At 44.1% G+C, this 15,117-nt stretch overlaps 1 protein-coding gene across 2 annotated transcripts in view; it reads left to right on the forward strand.

Moving 5' to 3' along the window:
* Positions 1–4,784: 4,784 nt before the first annotated feature.
* SPATS1 (spermatogenesis associated serine rich 1) overlaps positions 4,785–15,117 on the forward strand; it is a 34,464-nt gene continuing 24,131 nt past the window's right edge. For both annotated transcript variants that reach the window (XM_032299586.1, XM_032299587.1), the window contains exons 1-3: positions 4,785–4,951; positions 5,274–5,412; positions 13,789–13,936. In XM_032299586.1, coding sequence (XP_032155477.1) covers positions 5,274–5,412; positions 13,789–13,936 — 287 coding nt within the window. In that variant the 5' untranslated portion in view covers positions 4,785–4,951. The remainder of the gene's footprint in view (positions 4,952–5,273; positions 5,413–13,788; positions 13,937–15,117) is intronic.

Below are 15,117 nucleotides of genomic sequence, written 5' to 3' on the forward strand. Positions count from 1 at the left end.
CCCTCCCCTCCCCTCCCCTCCCCTCCTCTCTTTCCTTTCCTTTCCTGTTCCATAGAGAATTGGCATCCCACTCTGCATATCTGTTTTATGTATTACATATGTTACATACATTTTAAAGTCTTACTCATTGATTTATGTTACTCAGAAATCCAAGTCCCAAGGGACTTTTGTGTTTCTGGGGACAATTGTCCTCCCAGGCTTCTCCTGGGCAGTCTGGCAGCCTAGGAGGCGGCCCTGACAGCCTGGCCAGTACTGAGATGACAAATGGATCTGCTCATTGCTGAGGGCACATACTAAGACAGCTCTGGGACCACGGTGAGAGCCCAGGCTCTGAAGCTAGCGAGACTGGATTTAAACTCCAGCTTTGCCACTTTCTGGTGAGACAAGTTACTTCTGCCCTCTGAGTCTGTCTTTCCTCATTTGTAAACAGAGGATGATTCTACTAGCACTTTACTGTGACCGGGATTAAGTGAGATAATGAATGTAAAGAGATGGACATAGCTATCACGGATACTCAGTTGGGGAAGGGACTGTGTTTCACTCACCTGTAAATCCCTGTACCTAGCACAGTGCCTGGAACACAGCAGGTGTCTGGTCATTGTTTCCTGGACTGAACTGACGGGGATGCCCTCTGACTATTTGGGAGCTGGCGATGTTAGTTGATTCTGAGGTAGCAAATGCTCTTTCTCCCCATCTTTGCCAGGCTTCCTCTACCTACCATTGAAGGTTTCTGAAGGTGACCGTGCATCAGTAATTCACTCAATGCCCATTTCCCCAGCGCTGTCTTTATACGAGGCTCTGCGATGCCTCTTGATGTAAACAGTAGAGAATCTATGCGCACATTCTGTTTTCCATACATGGGTTTATACTGCCCTCTGGTGCATACTTATGGGACAAGCACATTAAATGAGGGCTTCTGCTGGGTGACCTTTCCTTGACATTGGGGAAAAGAGGCTCCCCTATATAGACCTTCTGCAGTGCTCTTGCGAGAGTAGGGTTTAAGACGCCCTCCCCGCCCAGTTTAGCTTGCAGCTCTTGAGGGTTACCTAACTCAGAGACTTTTTACCAAGGTCTCTGACCTCTTGGCCATTAAATAATACCATTCTAGGCTCAAGTTTCTTTCTCCAGCAGGCACTTTTTGTCCTGCCAAGACTCAAGAGGAATGGGTAGAGTTTATTGAGTTTATCTTTCTCCCTCCACAGTCTGGTTTCCTCTAATTTCTGGGCTCTTAATTCTTATGGCTGCCCCAGCTGCTCTCAAGGGTCTGGGGTCATGGGAGCCAGGGAGAACCAGAATCAACTGTCCCTATCCAGTGCCCAGTCCCTGCTTCCACCTCTGCCTCCCTGTCAGTCGTTCCTTCCCAGAGCCAAGCTCCCAGGTACTGAAAGCGAAGTGGGGTCCTTCAGGGAGAAGGGACACAGGGGAAGAGGGGGGTTAAAGCTCAGCCTACCCTCCTCTGACCTCACCATGAAACCTGCTAGAAGCATTTGTCTTTCATGATTCAGTCAAATAACACAAATTTGCTGATATGCAACTATGTTTCATATTCGCAAAACCAGAAATTTTATATAGTTCAGGGAAATACTTCACATGTAAACCCTGTATGTGTTTGTGGTGGCCTGGTGCCCCAGGTTTCCTGAGCTCATTCAGACCCAGGAAAGCCAGGCTTTTGGAACATCAGGACCCCGAACAGTAGAGCTGGAAGGAGGGCTCTAAAGCTGGAGAAATGGTGGAGTTAACCTTAAGGACCTGAGACCAACGTCCCTTCCCGCATCAGGCCTCCATGCTCCTGTGCAGGTTCTACAGTAAACTTCAGGCTGGGCTTGGTTTGGGGTGCTCAGCCAGGGGCCAGCAAGGGAACACTGGGGAAGGCCTCCTTCTTGCCCAACTGTGCTCACCCTCCTGGCTGTACAGACAGGATTTTCTGGAACCTTCAGAAACCCCAGCCTTCTCGACACACCCAGCATCCTCCCCTTGCCTCTGCTGCCGAACTCTGGTTAAGAGGCTGCTGGGCACAGGAAACTTCAGGTGCCAATCCTGGGAATGCCCTGGCTGTGTGGTGGGGCCAAGCTGATCAGAGGCAGCTCTGAAGCCCTGAGAACCCCTTAGCTGGCCTCAGTGCCTCACCAAACTTTGGGGACAGCTGCCAGGGCGGGCCTGGTACAGCAGGCATCTAAAACTTGCCCAAGGAGTGGGGGCAACGTGGCGTGGGAGGTTTTAAGCTGCAGAGTAAGGGAAGGCTTATGAGTCACAGTTCACAGGACTCACCAAAGATGAGAAAGTTTCCCTTCTGTGATTCACTCGCCTGCCTTGCAATCACCTGACCAACAGATAGGTCTTGATCTCTTGGAACCTGGTGATTCAGGTTAGAAACCTGGTCTCTTTCCTCCTAAGCGGATGCAAGCAAGAGAGGGAGCGGCTCAGCTCAGACCATTGTAATCATCCACCCATTCACCCACCCACTCTCTCGTTTATTCATTCATTAAACAAATGGTTATTGAACATCTATATGTGCCAGGCACTGTGCTAGCTACTTGGCATATAGCAGTGAACAAAACAGACAAAAATCTCTGCCTTCCTGGTGAGGCAGCATCTTGAGTCGAGCCATTAGTAACTAACTATGCTGTTCCCCAGCTAATGTTTCTATTACAGAACTGTTACCTCTCCTACCATGGGATAAAGAGATAACATGTTTTTTAAACTTCGATAAGGGGAAAAGCTCAGGAAATGCATCCATCCCTCTGTATCCCTAGGGGATTGGTTCTAAGACTCCCCTCCCATACCAAAATCTTGAGCATATCAAGGATGCTCAAGTCCTTTTTACAAAATGGCATAGTATTTGCATATAACCTATGTACATCCTCCTGTACAGTACTTCAAATCATCCCTAGATTATTTATAATACTTAAAACAATGTAAATGCTATGGAAATGGTTGCTAAACTTCGTTGTTTTTATTTGTATTGTTTATTTTTTAATTTTTTTTAAATTTATTTTTATTATTTTTTTCTTTTTTATGATTCTTTTTTACATACAATGCATGTAATATTTTAAATTTCTGTATATTTTTTGAATATTTCAATCTGTAGTTGGTCATACCTGTGGATCCAGAACCCTCAGATATAGAGGGCCAACTTTTTTTTGTTTGTTTGAGATGGAGTCTGGCTCTCTTGCCCAGGATGAAGTACAGTAGTGTGATGTTGGCTCACTGCAACATCTGCCTCCCGGGTTAAAGAGATTCTCCTTCAGTATTCCAAGTAGCTGGGATTACAGATGCCCACCATTATGCCTGGCTTTTTTTTTTTTTTTTTTTTGTATTTTTAGTAGAGACAGGTTTCAACATGATGGCCAGGCTGGTCTTGAACTCCTGACCTCAAGTGATCCACCCACCTTGGCCTCCCAAAGTGCTGGGATTATGGGATTATAGGTGTGAGCCACAGCGCCCAGCCATCAACTATAATCTTAAATTTTAAAAGCCCAAGACAAAATTATATACATATATATAAAATAATTTGAATTATATTAATGTATTTGTGCACAGAAAATGGACAGAGAGGAAGCAGACCCTAAATATTAGCAGGGGTGTAAATCACTAGGGGCATATGACGTACATGTGAACAGAAAAAGGACAAGGAGGAAATAACCCCTAAATATCAGTAGGGGAGATTGTATTTTGTAGGAGTGCCACAAGCTCCCCTGTCCCCTGGGCTTTTCACACAGTATGACCTTGATGGAGAGGTGTGGTCGTAATTCCCTCTCCGTGCACTTGTGGCTATGGAGGCAGTACAACTTCTTCCTAGTCCTCCTGGGATGCTCATATTGGAAACTCAGACACTGCTGTGAGAAAGCACATGAAAATGCCACACATGGGTGAACCGTCACTACCCCTGCTGACCTCGCCTGACAACCAGCATCAGTCACCAGGCACATGAGTGAGGGAGCTCCTCTGTGACCTCTGACTGTGGCCATGTGAGAGACCCCAAGCATGTGCAACCAAGCTTAGCCTAGCCAACCACCAGAATCGGAAAATAAAAATGGATGTTGTTGTTTAAAGCAACAGAATTTGGGGGTGATTTGTTACACAACAATAGCTAACCAGAAAAAAATATTTAACCTCTATATTGTGGGATCATGGATATTGACAATATTTTTCCACATTTTCCAATATTTCTACAATGACTGTTTATTTCTCTTATAATCAGCAACAAAAAAAAGGGGAAACTTGGTCTAAACGCGAACTTAAGGACTTACACTAGACTTGAAGAGAAGCTTTCTATGCAAGATTTATTAGATACTGGAAAGGATGCGGAAGATAAATTTAAGTCAATATGATGGAAAGAGTGGTGGATTTGGAATGAGGAAACTTGGAAATGACTCTGTTTTCTGGGTGACCTTGAGCAAGCCTTTGCTAAAATTTGGTTTTCTATTTTGAAAAATGCAGCTGGCTGCTTAAGGAAGATAACATCCACCAGGGCGCCTGGCCCAGAAAAGGCGCTCTGTAAGTGGTAGGTGGATCCTGTCTAATCAATGCCAATTATAACCAGGCATCTGCAAGCTTTGTGGAGGGCGCATCTTTCACTGCCACCAGAGCCTACAGTTCTAATAATGAAAACTGCATGGAAAAGAACCACAACTCTTAAAAAAAAAAAAAAAAATTCCAAAACCACAAAGTGGCTTTTGCAGCGATCCTTGCAGGTGACTGCTGGAGCCTCTGGCTCAGCACCTCTCAGGAGCCTCCATCCCATATGGATGGCCACAGTGCCCGAGGGGTGACAGACGGCGGGGCCGGCAGCCGGGCCAGGCAGGACGCTGCGCACCGCGTGCCTGGGGCCGGTGTCCCGGCAACCCCGGAACGCGCCTCCGCGGGAGGAGCAGGCGGCCGCGGCGTCCCTCTTGCCCTGGGCTCTCGGTTCCCCGCCTCGGCGTGCGTTCGGCAGTTCGCCTGCCAGTTGGTGTGTTGGTTCCATGCTCCGCGGAGGCCTCTGAGCACAGACCCGAGCCTCCCCGGGGGAGGGGTGGAAAAGAAGGAGCACCTCGAGCTGGGGGTGGGGGTGCAGCGAGCCTGGCTCTGGCCGGGGGAGGACTTGCTGGAGCTCAGAGGGCTTCGAAACCAAGCAACGCCCGGGTGCGGGGAGGGAGGCTCCGGTTTAGAGGCCAGTCCTCCCTCCTGACTTTCGGTGGCTTGCGGAATTTGTTTTCACTGACACCTTTCTTACAAGAGTCTTTTCTTTGTCTCTGGGTTACTTCTAAAATTTAAAACCAGCACGTGCTCAGATGAGTCCACCGATGCTCACTGGAAACCGTCCACGGGGCCGCCGCCTCCCCTCCATCTCAAGCGCGACCTGTGGCGGCGAGCTGGAGAAGGTTCCAGAGAAAAGGGACTCTGGCATGACCAAGGTGGAGAGGACCTACAGTTGAGTGCTAAGAAGCCCAGAGCACTGGGTGTGGAGTTGGTGTTCACATCCAAGTATACTGCACCCGTGGTCGGGGGTGCGGGTGGGGCACCATTTGAAGTTTAGAAGGAGGCTAGTTTGGGGGCGTGTAAAAAGAGCTGCTTATGTCTATACTAACCCAACATTTGGTTAGGCAGAGGGCACCGTCAAAGCGGAGATTCTCATAAGTTACCTCAGGGGATCTCACAACAGTGGAGAAGTATATTACCTATGAGTAAAAAGGGAGCCAGAGATTTGACCTGCCCAGTTCCTGGGTTAATAAATGGTGAGCCTGGATTTGACGTGAGTCTGCCATACTCCCGAGCCTGTGTCCCTTCATCTTTCTTTTGCCAATATATTAGTAGGTTTGTGTCACTGTTTATTGGATGGGACAGTTCAGGTGGGAATTATGAACACTCTAAAAATTAAATAATGGCTGGTAGCTCCATAATTGGTTAAGGCCGAGGAGGGTACTTGGAGCACCTTTGCCTTTAGAGAACAGTGTCGTGGCGCTGAACAGCCATAGTCTCCCAGAAAAGCTCGGAGTGCGTCTGCGCTCAAGTTCTCATTTACCTGTTATGGGTGAGTGGTCTGCATGCTGCAAAAAGGGGTTGTCCAGACTTTGCTGAATCAAATCTTAGCTTTCTCCCTGGTCTTCTGTATTCTGGGTCTATGATCGCCTCATTCTCCTTCACTGTGGGGAGAAAGGAGGGAGGTACAACTCATTCCACCCAGCTATTGATATATGCTGGGACCGTAGAGAAGGAGGAGCTGGAGGAGTTAGAACTGTTAATTGTCCAGGTGGGTCTGGAACAGCAAGGGGAAAAGGATTTTGGGATTCTAACTTAAGCTCTGGACCTTTCTGCAGTTTCCAGTTAGGTTTGGGGTAAAGGAGGAAGCTGCTGTTTTAAGGATGTCCTAGGGATCCATGTTTTTGAGTTAGGGGTACCAGAAGGGTACCAGATCCCAGACCACATTAATGAAAGACCCATGGTGTCCTTTTCTACTGTGTAGGTGAGTCCATTCAGGAGAATACATCTGAGTTTAGAATACATCTAGAGTCTATGGATTTCAGGAAAGAAGGGGCTCCACAAACCAGTTGAAGATACCTGTGTGTGGGGGGTGTGTGTGTGTGCGCATTTTTTCCAGCAGAGAACAAATTACTTTCATTACTGCTCATGGGGGAGGGGATATAATCCAAAACTGGGTTAAAAACCACTGTCCTTGATCCTTAGGCCCCTTGTTAAGCAGATAAGCAGGGGTGGGAAATAGTGTTTGGTTAAATGAGTATCCACATTAAACAAACATGGCTTGATGTATTATTTTTCTCCCTACCAGACAGAGCTATTGTGCAAATCAGCTGAGATGACAAGCATACGAAAGTGCTTTGGTTATGTAAGGTGTTATTCCTGCCTAAAAAAATGGAAATAATTATCCTGAATTCCACAGATGGCACTGAAGAAACAAGACTTTCTTCCAAATTCTCCTTTTTCCCTTAAATTCCTTTCTGGTCACCAGAACCTTCTCTTGGCCTTTAATTACATAGTTTCTTCTTATTTCATAGTGTTTTAGAAACTTGTTAGAATTTTCTGACTTCTGGCTTACTTGACATTTATTGCATTTGAATAACAATTTTCATGATAAATGGCGATCCTTTAAAGCAGGGTGTGTTTCCTTAGCGTGTTTGTTTCTCCCCACAGGCTTCTGAGCCAGATGGGGGAGAGGGCAGCCATTGGGAGCTGGATGTGGAGAAGTCATTGACTTGCTCAGAGTGACCGGATGGTACTCTACACTGTGGGAGCATCAGTATTTAAACATTTAAATTTTGCCCCTAACACAAACAAGCAAAAAACTTGGGAAGGGGCCCTCTCTGATACCATCCGTAGAGCCAACCAATTCTTGCTTGCAGAACTCTCAAGTCCTATAGTGGCAATATACAATTAAAATGTTTACATGCTATGAAAGGCAGCCACTGTGAAAACCTACGGGCCAAAATTATCATAAGTAAATGTTACCATAAATACCTCAGAGCTCACATGCAAGTATCAACATAGAGGACATCTTTGGCCTTAATTTCAGTTCTTCTCCACATCTGTGAATCCATTCTATATCTCTATATGTACATTTCATACCTTTTTCATAGATACATTTCTAGAAGTAGAACTATTGAGTCAAATGATATGCACTTCTCATAGGCTTCAGAAGTAACATATGGCCAAATTGCTCTTCAGGAAGATGGGGACATTCCCACCAGCAATGATAGGAATGCCATTACTCCAAGCTATGGCAACCCTGAGTATTTGCAAACTGATAGCAAATAATGGTATCTTATTTTAAATTCAATTCTTCAGTTATTAGGATGGGGCCAGGTGCAGTGGCTCTCACCTGTAATCCGAGCACTTTGTGGGAGGCTGAGGCAGGTGGATCACTTGAGCTCAGGAGTTTGAGATCACTTGAGTCCTGGGGGCAGAGGTTGCAGTGAACCGAGATCATGCCACTACACTCCAGCCTGGGTGACAGAGCAAGACCCTGTCTCAAAAACAAACAAACAAACAAAAAAACACCCAAAAAATAACCACCCACTCCTCCAAACCCAATTATTATGATGGGTTAACTTTTCCCCCAAATATATATTGACTATTTATGTTATTTTATTTCATCTTATTTCGAGATGGGGTCTCACTCTGTCGCCCAGGCTGGAGTGCAGTGGTACAATCAGGGCTCACTGCAGCCTCGACCTCCCCAGCTCAAGCAATCCTCGTCTCAGTCTCCAGAGCAGCTGGGACCACAGGTGTGCAACACCATCCCCACCTAACTTTTTAGTTTTTTCTAGAGACCAGGTCTCCTTATGTTGCCCAGGCTGGTCTTGAACTCCTAGCCTCAAGCAGTCTACCTGCGGCAGCCTCCGAAAGTGCTGGGATTACAGAGATAAGCCACTGTGTCCAGCTTGTTTTAAAAATAAGTTACCTGATCATGTCTTTTGCCCTTTTTTTTTCTTTTTGGATATTTATTTTCATCTTATAAATGTATAAAAGGTCATAATTTGTCATGGCTACTATTTTTCCTTTCTATCATGTATGTTACAGATTTTCCCCCAGTTTATAGTTTGCTATGAAAGTTTTAAGTGTATATTTAAAGAGGCATATTCAAATCTATGCCTCTTTTCCTTTATTTTGCCTGTATTTGGTATCTTTCTTGGCAATAACTTCTTCACTATAAGATTATATACACATTCACTTATTTTTTCAGGTACATCCTTAATTTCAATTTTTACATTCAAATCTGTATTTCATCTGGATTATTCCAGTTTGGGATAAAAAAGGTTTAATTTTATTTTTATTCCAAATGGTTAATTAGTTGTTCCAGCAATATTTTTTGAATAACCCATCCTTTCTTCACCAAGATAAAATGCCACTTGTTTTCATATAAAATTTTATTCTATTTATGTTTACAATTTTGTCCTATTGATTTGTCTGTTAGGGTTTTTGTCAGTACCGTCTTGATTATTTGAATATTAGACTACATTTTATAAATTATACTCCATAGTTATGTAACCCTGAACAAGTTATTTGACATTTCTGGAGCTTAATTTCTTTATCTGTAAAGTTATCTCTATTTTGTTTATAATTACGGCCTTCTTTTCATTTTTAATAATAATAATATTATTAGTATTATTTTTGAGACAGAGTCTTACTCTGTTGCCCAGACTGGAGTGCAGTGTGGCATGATGTCAGCTCACTGCAACCTCCACTTTTTGGGATCAAGGGATTCTCCTGTCTCAGGAGGGATTACAGGTGTGTGACACCATGCCTTGGCTAATTTTTGTATTTTTGGTAGAGACGGGGTTTCACCATGTTGGCCAGGCTGGTCTTGAACTCCTGACCTCAGGTGATCTGCCAGCCTTGGCCTCCCAAAGTGCTGGGATTACAGGCTGCCCTAATATTATTTATTTGTGTTTAAAATCTTTTCTTGAGCCTTGTTTATCTACATTATTTAGCTTTTGTATGAAGCCATAGTTCTGATAATCTTTATTTCATTCATTTCTGCTTTTATGATTTCATTCCTTAAAATTTTGGGGGGGGTTTACTCTTTTTTTTTCTTATTTCTTAAATTGAAAGCTTAGTTCATTCATTTTGGAATTTTTGATTTTGAACACTATAACCCATCAATTGTTGGATGGACAGTTTGCATCTTTGAAGTAGGGACTGCATGTTACCAGGTCCGTGAGCCCAGCGGCAGCCATGATGTAGTTGTAATAATTTTTGCTGTATAAGTGCTGAAGCATGTAGAATGTGTGTTCATAGCTTGGAAGAAAACTCCAGAGACAATAGAGAAGCACTCATTTAAGAAATGTGGGGCTGGGTGCAGTGGCTCATGTCTGTAATCCCAATACTTTGGGAGGCCGAGGCAGGCGGATCATGAGACCAGGAGTTCAAGACCAGCCTGGCCAAGAGACCAGTCTGACCAACATGGTGAAACCCCGTCTCTACTAAAAATACAAAAATTAGCCGGTTGTGGCGGTGAGTGCCTGTAATCCCTGCTACTCAGGAGGCTGAGGCAGAATTGCTTGAACCCAAGAGGCAGAGGTTGCAGTGAGCCGAGATAGGGCCATCGTACTCCAGCCTGGGCGACAGAGCCAGACTCCCACTCAAAAAAAAAAAAAAAAAAAAAAATGCTGCATCATTCTTATTGAATTATTAGGTCAGTATTAGGTGGAAAATGTGGACATCAGTGATTGAGTTGAAAGTGATTTGGAGCCGGGCGCGGTGGCTCACGCCTGTAATCCCAGCACTTTGGGAGGCCGAGGCGGGTGGATCACGAGGTCAAGAGATCGAGACCATCCTGGTCAACACGGTGAAACCCCGTCTCTACTAAAACTACAAAAAATTAGCTGGGCATGGTGGCGCGTGCCTGTAATCCCAGCTACTCAGGAGGCTGAGGCAGGAGAATTGCCTGAACCCAGGAGGCGGAGGTTGCGGTGAGCCGAGATCGCGCCATTGCACTCCAGCCTGGGTAACAAGAGCGAAACTCCGTCTCAAAAAAAAAAAAAAAAAGAAAAAAAGAAAGTGATTTGGTAGTCAGACTTCTGAATGTGCATAAGATTTAGGAATGCCTTAGCCAGTCTATTTTGCCTATATTTTCCTTCTTCACATATGCACATGAGTGATATGTGATTAAAATCTATGTCCAAGTAAATCTAAAAGAATGCTTCAATAAGTATAAAATAAAAATTCTAGGTGATAAAAGCATGTGTCATACTTTAATTGGCAGCCTTTGTTCTTTGTGGTACATAAAATAACAATGCTGGTACCATTGCTGGTGTCTCATATTCAGTGAAATACAGCATACGAATTTAAGCCTCTAGATTTCTAATTACTGCTTTAGTTGAATCCCACAAGTTTTGATATATAGTACTTAATGTTCATTGACATTAAGCACCTCATGATTTCCATTATAATTTCTTCTTGTATGTGAATTATTTAAAAGCATGGTTTGAATTTCTAAGCTTGTGGATACTTTTTGGCTGTCTTTTTATTATTGATTTCTAATTTGTGCTGCATTGTGGTCAGAGAGTGTGGTCTATGTATTGCTGATACTTCTTTTGTGGCTTAGTATATGGGTGGTTCTTCCTTAGGCTGCTGGGGACCTGTCCCCTTGTCCTCACAGCTTTGCCGCTTTCCTGCCACCTCCCCTGGGCTTGACTCCATCCCAGCTACACTTCAAGCAATCAGTTGGCCCTCACTGTGCTGGGGGCTGCTCTGGGCTCTGGGGCGTATTCCAGAATAGCACTTCCCACACTTGGCAGGCCCTAACAGTCACCTGAGGTGCTTCTTAAATATCACGGCTCCCAGACTGTAGGTCTGAGTCAGAGCCCTGGAGCCTGCATGTTGAACAAGTACCCCAAGAGGATTCTCATGACTGGGGACATTCGGGAAGTTCTGTGCAGTTGGGAATCTGGCAGTGGAACAGGATCAAATATAATGCAGTGATGCAACTAGACCTCGAGAAGGAGATCACTGCCAAAGGTGAGCCTAAATGAAGAGCAGGGGTGAGGAAGGGGGGACCTATTCAAAATGCAGGTTCCCATGCCTCGCTTAGAGAGATCCTAATTCAATGGGTCTGCGATGGAATTCAGGAATCTGTATTTTTAACAGGCTTCCCAGGTAATTCTGATGCAGATGGGCCTTATGCCATGTCCTGAGAAACTCAGAGTGGGAGGATTTTGAAGGGAGGAAGTAGCTCAGCTGAACTTTAAGCTTTGTAGAGTCACAGGCAAAGTCCTCTTAGCAGCAAAAGGTTTGGTGACAGAGAGTGGAAAAGATATTATTCACTTGTGATATGAATTTGAGAGGAAATGAATAAAAAATTGTCTGAGTAGCAGTCCTGCTGATAGATGGTGGGAATTTGCGTAGTTTCTACTATACAGTCCTATCAATGGGCTCTGCATCGGCAGATTCAACCAACTGGGCAGAATATTTACTATGGGCAGATTCAAGCCCATAGTAAATATTCAACAAGGGAACAACAAGGCCAGGTGCAGTGGCTCATACCTGTAATCCCAGCACTTTGGGAAGCTGAGGCAAGTGGATTGCTTGAGGCCGGGAGTTTGAGACCAGTCTGGCCAAGATGGCGAAACCCTGTCTCTACTAAAAATACAAAAATTAGCCAGGCATGGTAGCAGGTGCCTGTAGTACCAGCTACTTGGGAGGCTGAGGCATGGGAATCACTTGAACCCGGGGGCAGAGGCTGTAGTGAGCTGAGATGGCACCACTACACTCCAGCCTGGGTGACAGAGTGAGACTTCATCTCAAAAAAAGAGAAAAGAAAAGAAAACAATACAACAGAAATAATACAAATAAAAATATAACAACTATTTACACAGCATTTGCATTGTATATTAGGTATTACAAGTAATCTGGAGATGATTTACAGTACAGTATGTGCATATGTTATATACAGAAGGATGTACATATGTTATATTCAAATACTACACTGTTTCATATAAGGGATTTGAGGATTCTCGGGCTTTTGTATTTCAAGGGTCCTGGAACCAATCCCCCTTTGATACCAAAAGATGGTTCTATATGTGAGAAGCATGATACTGTGTAGGTGGAATAGTAGTCAGTCTAAAAATGTACTCAAGAATCAGAGAAGTTTGACTCTTATTTCTTACAATTTTCTCATTACCAGAGGTTACATTGCCATCTATTGAGCTTCAGTGCTCTACGAAATTATGCATAAAGAAATATGCATAATCCTTTCATCTGACTTTTTATTTTTGTGGCTGGATGAGGCACATAACTATATAAAATGATAGGAGAACAGATTGACTTTCATGAAGTATTAATAGTACAGCAGAGTGAAGATAATCGCTGCTCTTCTCTGTCTGACACTCACTGGTTTTCAGGACTCCCTTACTTGTAACTGTGGGTGGTTGGGGAGTTATAATTCTTTTTCACTTATTCAAGCAAACATTTATTGAGCACCTGCTTTGTGCCAGGCACTGTTATGGATGCTGCTATCATGAATAAGAAGTGTGAAGGGAACCCACAAAATTTCTGAGGATGTTCTTTGAGTTGAGATCACCATTATATTCATCAGTCCTTCTATGAACAAATCCTTTTATTGAGATGCTTAATACAACAGACAGTGCTATACAGCTCACTTCAGATCCTAGGTCTTCCACTTAGTTCAGAGTAGGTGAACTATGTGTAGGGGCAAGCAGTCTAGCAGAGGGGTTAGGATCTCAGGCTTTAGTGTCACAAGACCTGGAATCAAATATGGGCCTAGATTTTTTTCTTTTTTTTCTGAGGCAAAGTCTCTGGTCGCCGAGGCTGAAGTGCAGTGGTGCAATCTCAGCTCACTACAACCTCCGCCTCCTGGGTCCAAGCAATCCTCCCACCTCAGCCTCCCAAATAGCTAGGATACAAGAGTGCGTCAGCATGCCCAGCTAGTTTTTGTAGAGATGGGATTTCACCATGTTGGCCAGGCTGGTCTCGAACTCCTGACCTCAAGCGATCCACCCACCTCGGCCTCCCAAATGCTGAGATTACAGGCATAAGCCACTGTACCTGGCCTAGATGTTTACTTTTTATGTGATCATAGGTAAGTTTCTTAACCTTCTCAGCCTTAGTTTTCTCAACCATAAAATGGGGATAATAAGGAATACCTATGCCTGTGGGTTGTTATAGGGATTAAATGGGATAACGTGTGTCAGGTGTTGACATAATCCTCAGTGCACAGTAAATGCTCAATACATGGTAGCTGTTTTAAAATTTTATTTATAATCTAGGAAACAAAATAGGGTGGAATGTATTTTCAATAATGTAATTAAATATGATATCTCTGTGTTGCAGGTGCTAGCTGCAGTGATTTTCTGGAATCTAAGGGATGTTTTGCCAACACAACATCCTCTGACAAAAGTGTCAGTTCCTCTTCTTCTGTTGAAACAGGCTCAAGCATCAGTGAATCTCCAGGCCTCCCCAGCGTGTCTGCTTACCTAGAGTAAGTAAGGGTCTGGTGCAGAGCTGTCACTGTTGGGGGAGATCCTGACCAAGAAGCCAACAGTCTGAGGGGTAGCATGGTATTGGCAAGAGCATGGATTCTGGAGCTAGACTGTGTGGGTTCAAATCCTGGTTCTGCCACTTAGTATCTGTGTGAATCTGAGCAAATTACTTCACCCCTGGGCTTCAGTGTTCTTATCTGTAAAATGGTGATGATAGTTTATAGGATTGTTGTGAGGATTAATTAAGTTAATGCCTGGAAAGAGCTCAGAAGACTTCCTGGCACACAGTAAGCTCTGTGTGTTTGCTATGATAAAGTTGAAAAATAAGTGAAACTATATATTTTTAGGATATGTACATGGGTGGTAAAACTTAAAGAAAAGCCAAGAAATGATTATTGTAAGAGTCACAATAGGATAGCGGTTACTGTTTCCAGAAGTGGACACACACAGATGGTTTCCAGGGAGGGGGGAGGGGAAGGACTGGCCACGTTTTGTTTCTTTTGTTTGGGTAGAGAGAGGGGTCTTGCTGTGTCACCTAGGCTGGAGTAGAGTGGTGTTACCTTGGCTCACTTCAACCTCAAACTCCTGGGCTCAATCGATCTTCCTGCCTTGGCGTCTCACAAAGTGCTGGGATTATAGGTGTGAGTCACTGTGCTAGGCTAACGTTTTGTTTCTTGACCAGGACGTTGGCTTTGTGATTAGTTGTAAAACTGTCTTTGTGTTTTATGTACTTTCTCTGTTTATATTTCTTTTACAATAAAAAGTTTTGAAAATGTTTTTCCAATAATTTTTGTTACAAGGAAAGTAATTTAAGTTTATTGTAGAAAATTTGAAAAGATGAAGACTTTTTAAAAATAAAAGTATTAACAATAAAAGTCACATGGCCAGGCATGGTGGCTCACACCTGTAATCCCAGCACTTTGGGAGGCTGAGGTGGGAGGATCTTGTCAGACCAGGAGGCCGAGGCCAGCTAGGGCACCGCAGTGAGACCCTTCTCTACAAAAAAAATACAAAACTTAGCCGGGCATGTGGGTGTGCACCTGTAATCCTAGCTCTGCAGGACGCTGAGGTGGGCAGATCACTTGAGCCCAAGAGTTCCAGGCTGCAGTGAGCTATATGATTGAGCCGTTGTACTCCAGCCAGGGTGACAGAGTGAGAACTTGTGTCAAAATAAATAAAT

The sequence above is a fragment of the Sapajus apella genome, unplaced genomic scaffold (assembly GCF_009761245.1).
Source record: "Sapajus apella isolate SASKATOON/1434 unplaced genomic scaffold, GSC_monkey_1.0 scaffold41, whole genome shotgun sequence".
Classification (NCBI taxonomy): domain Eukaryota; kingdom Metazoa; phylum Chordata; class Mammalia; order Primates; family Cebidae; genus Sapajus; species Sapajus apella.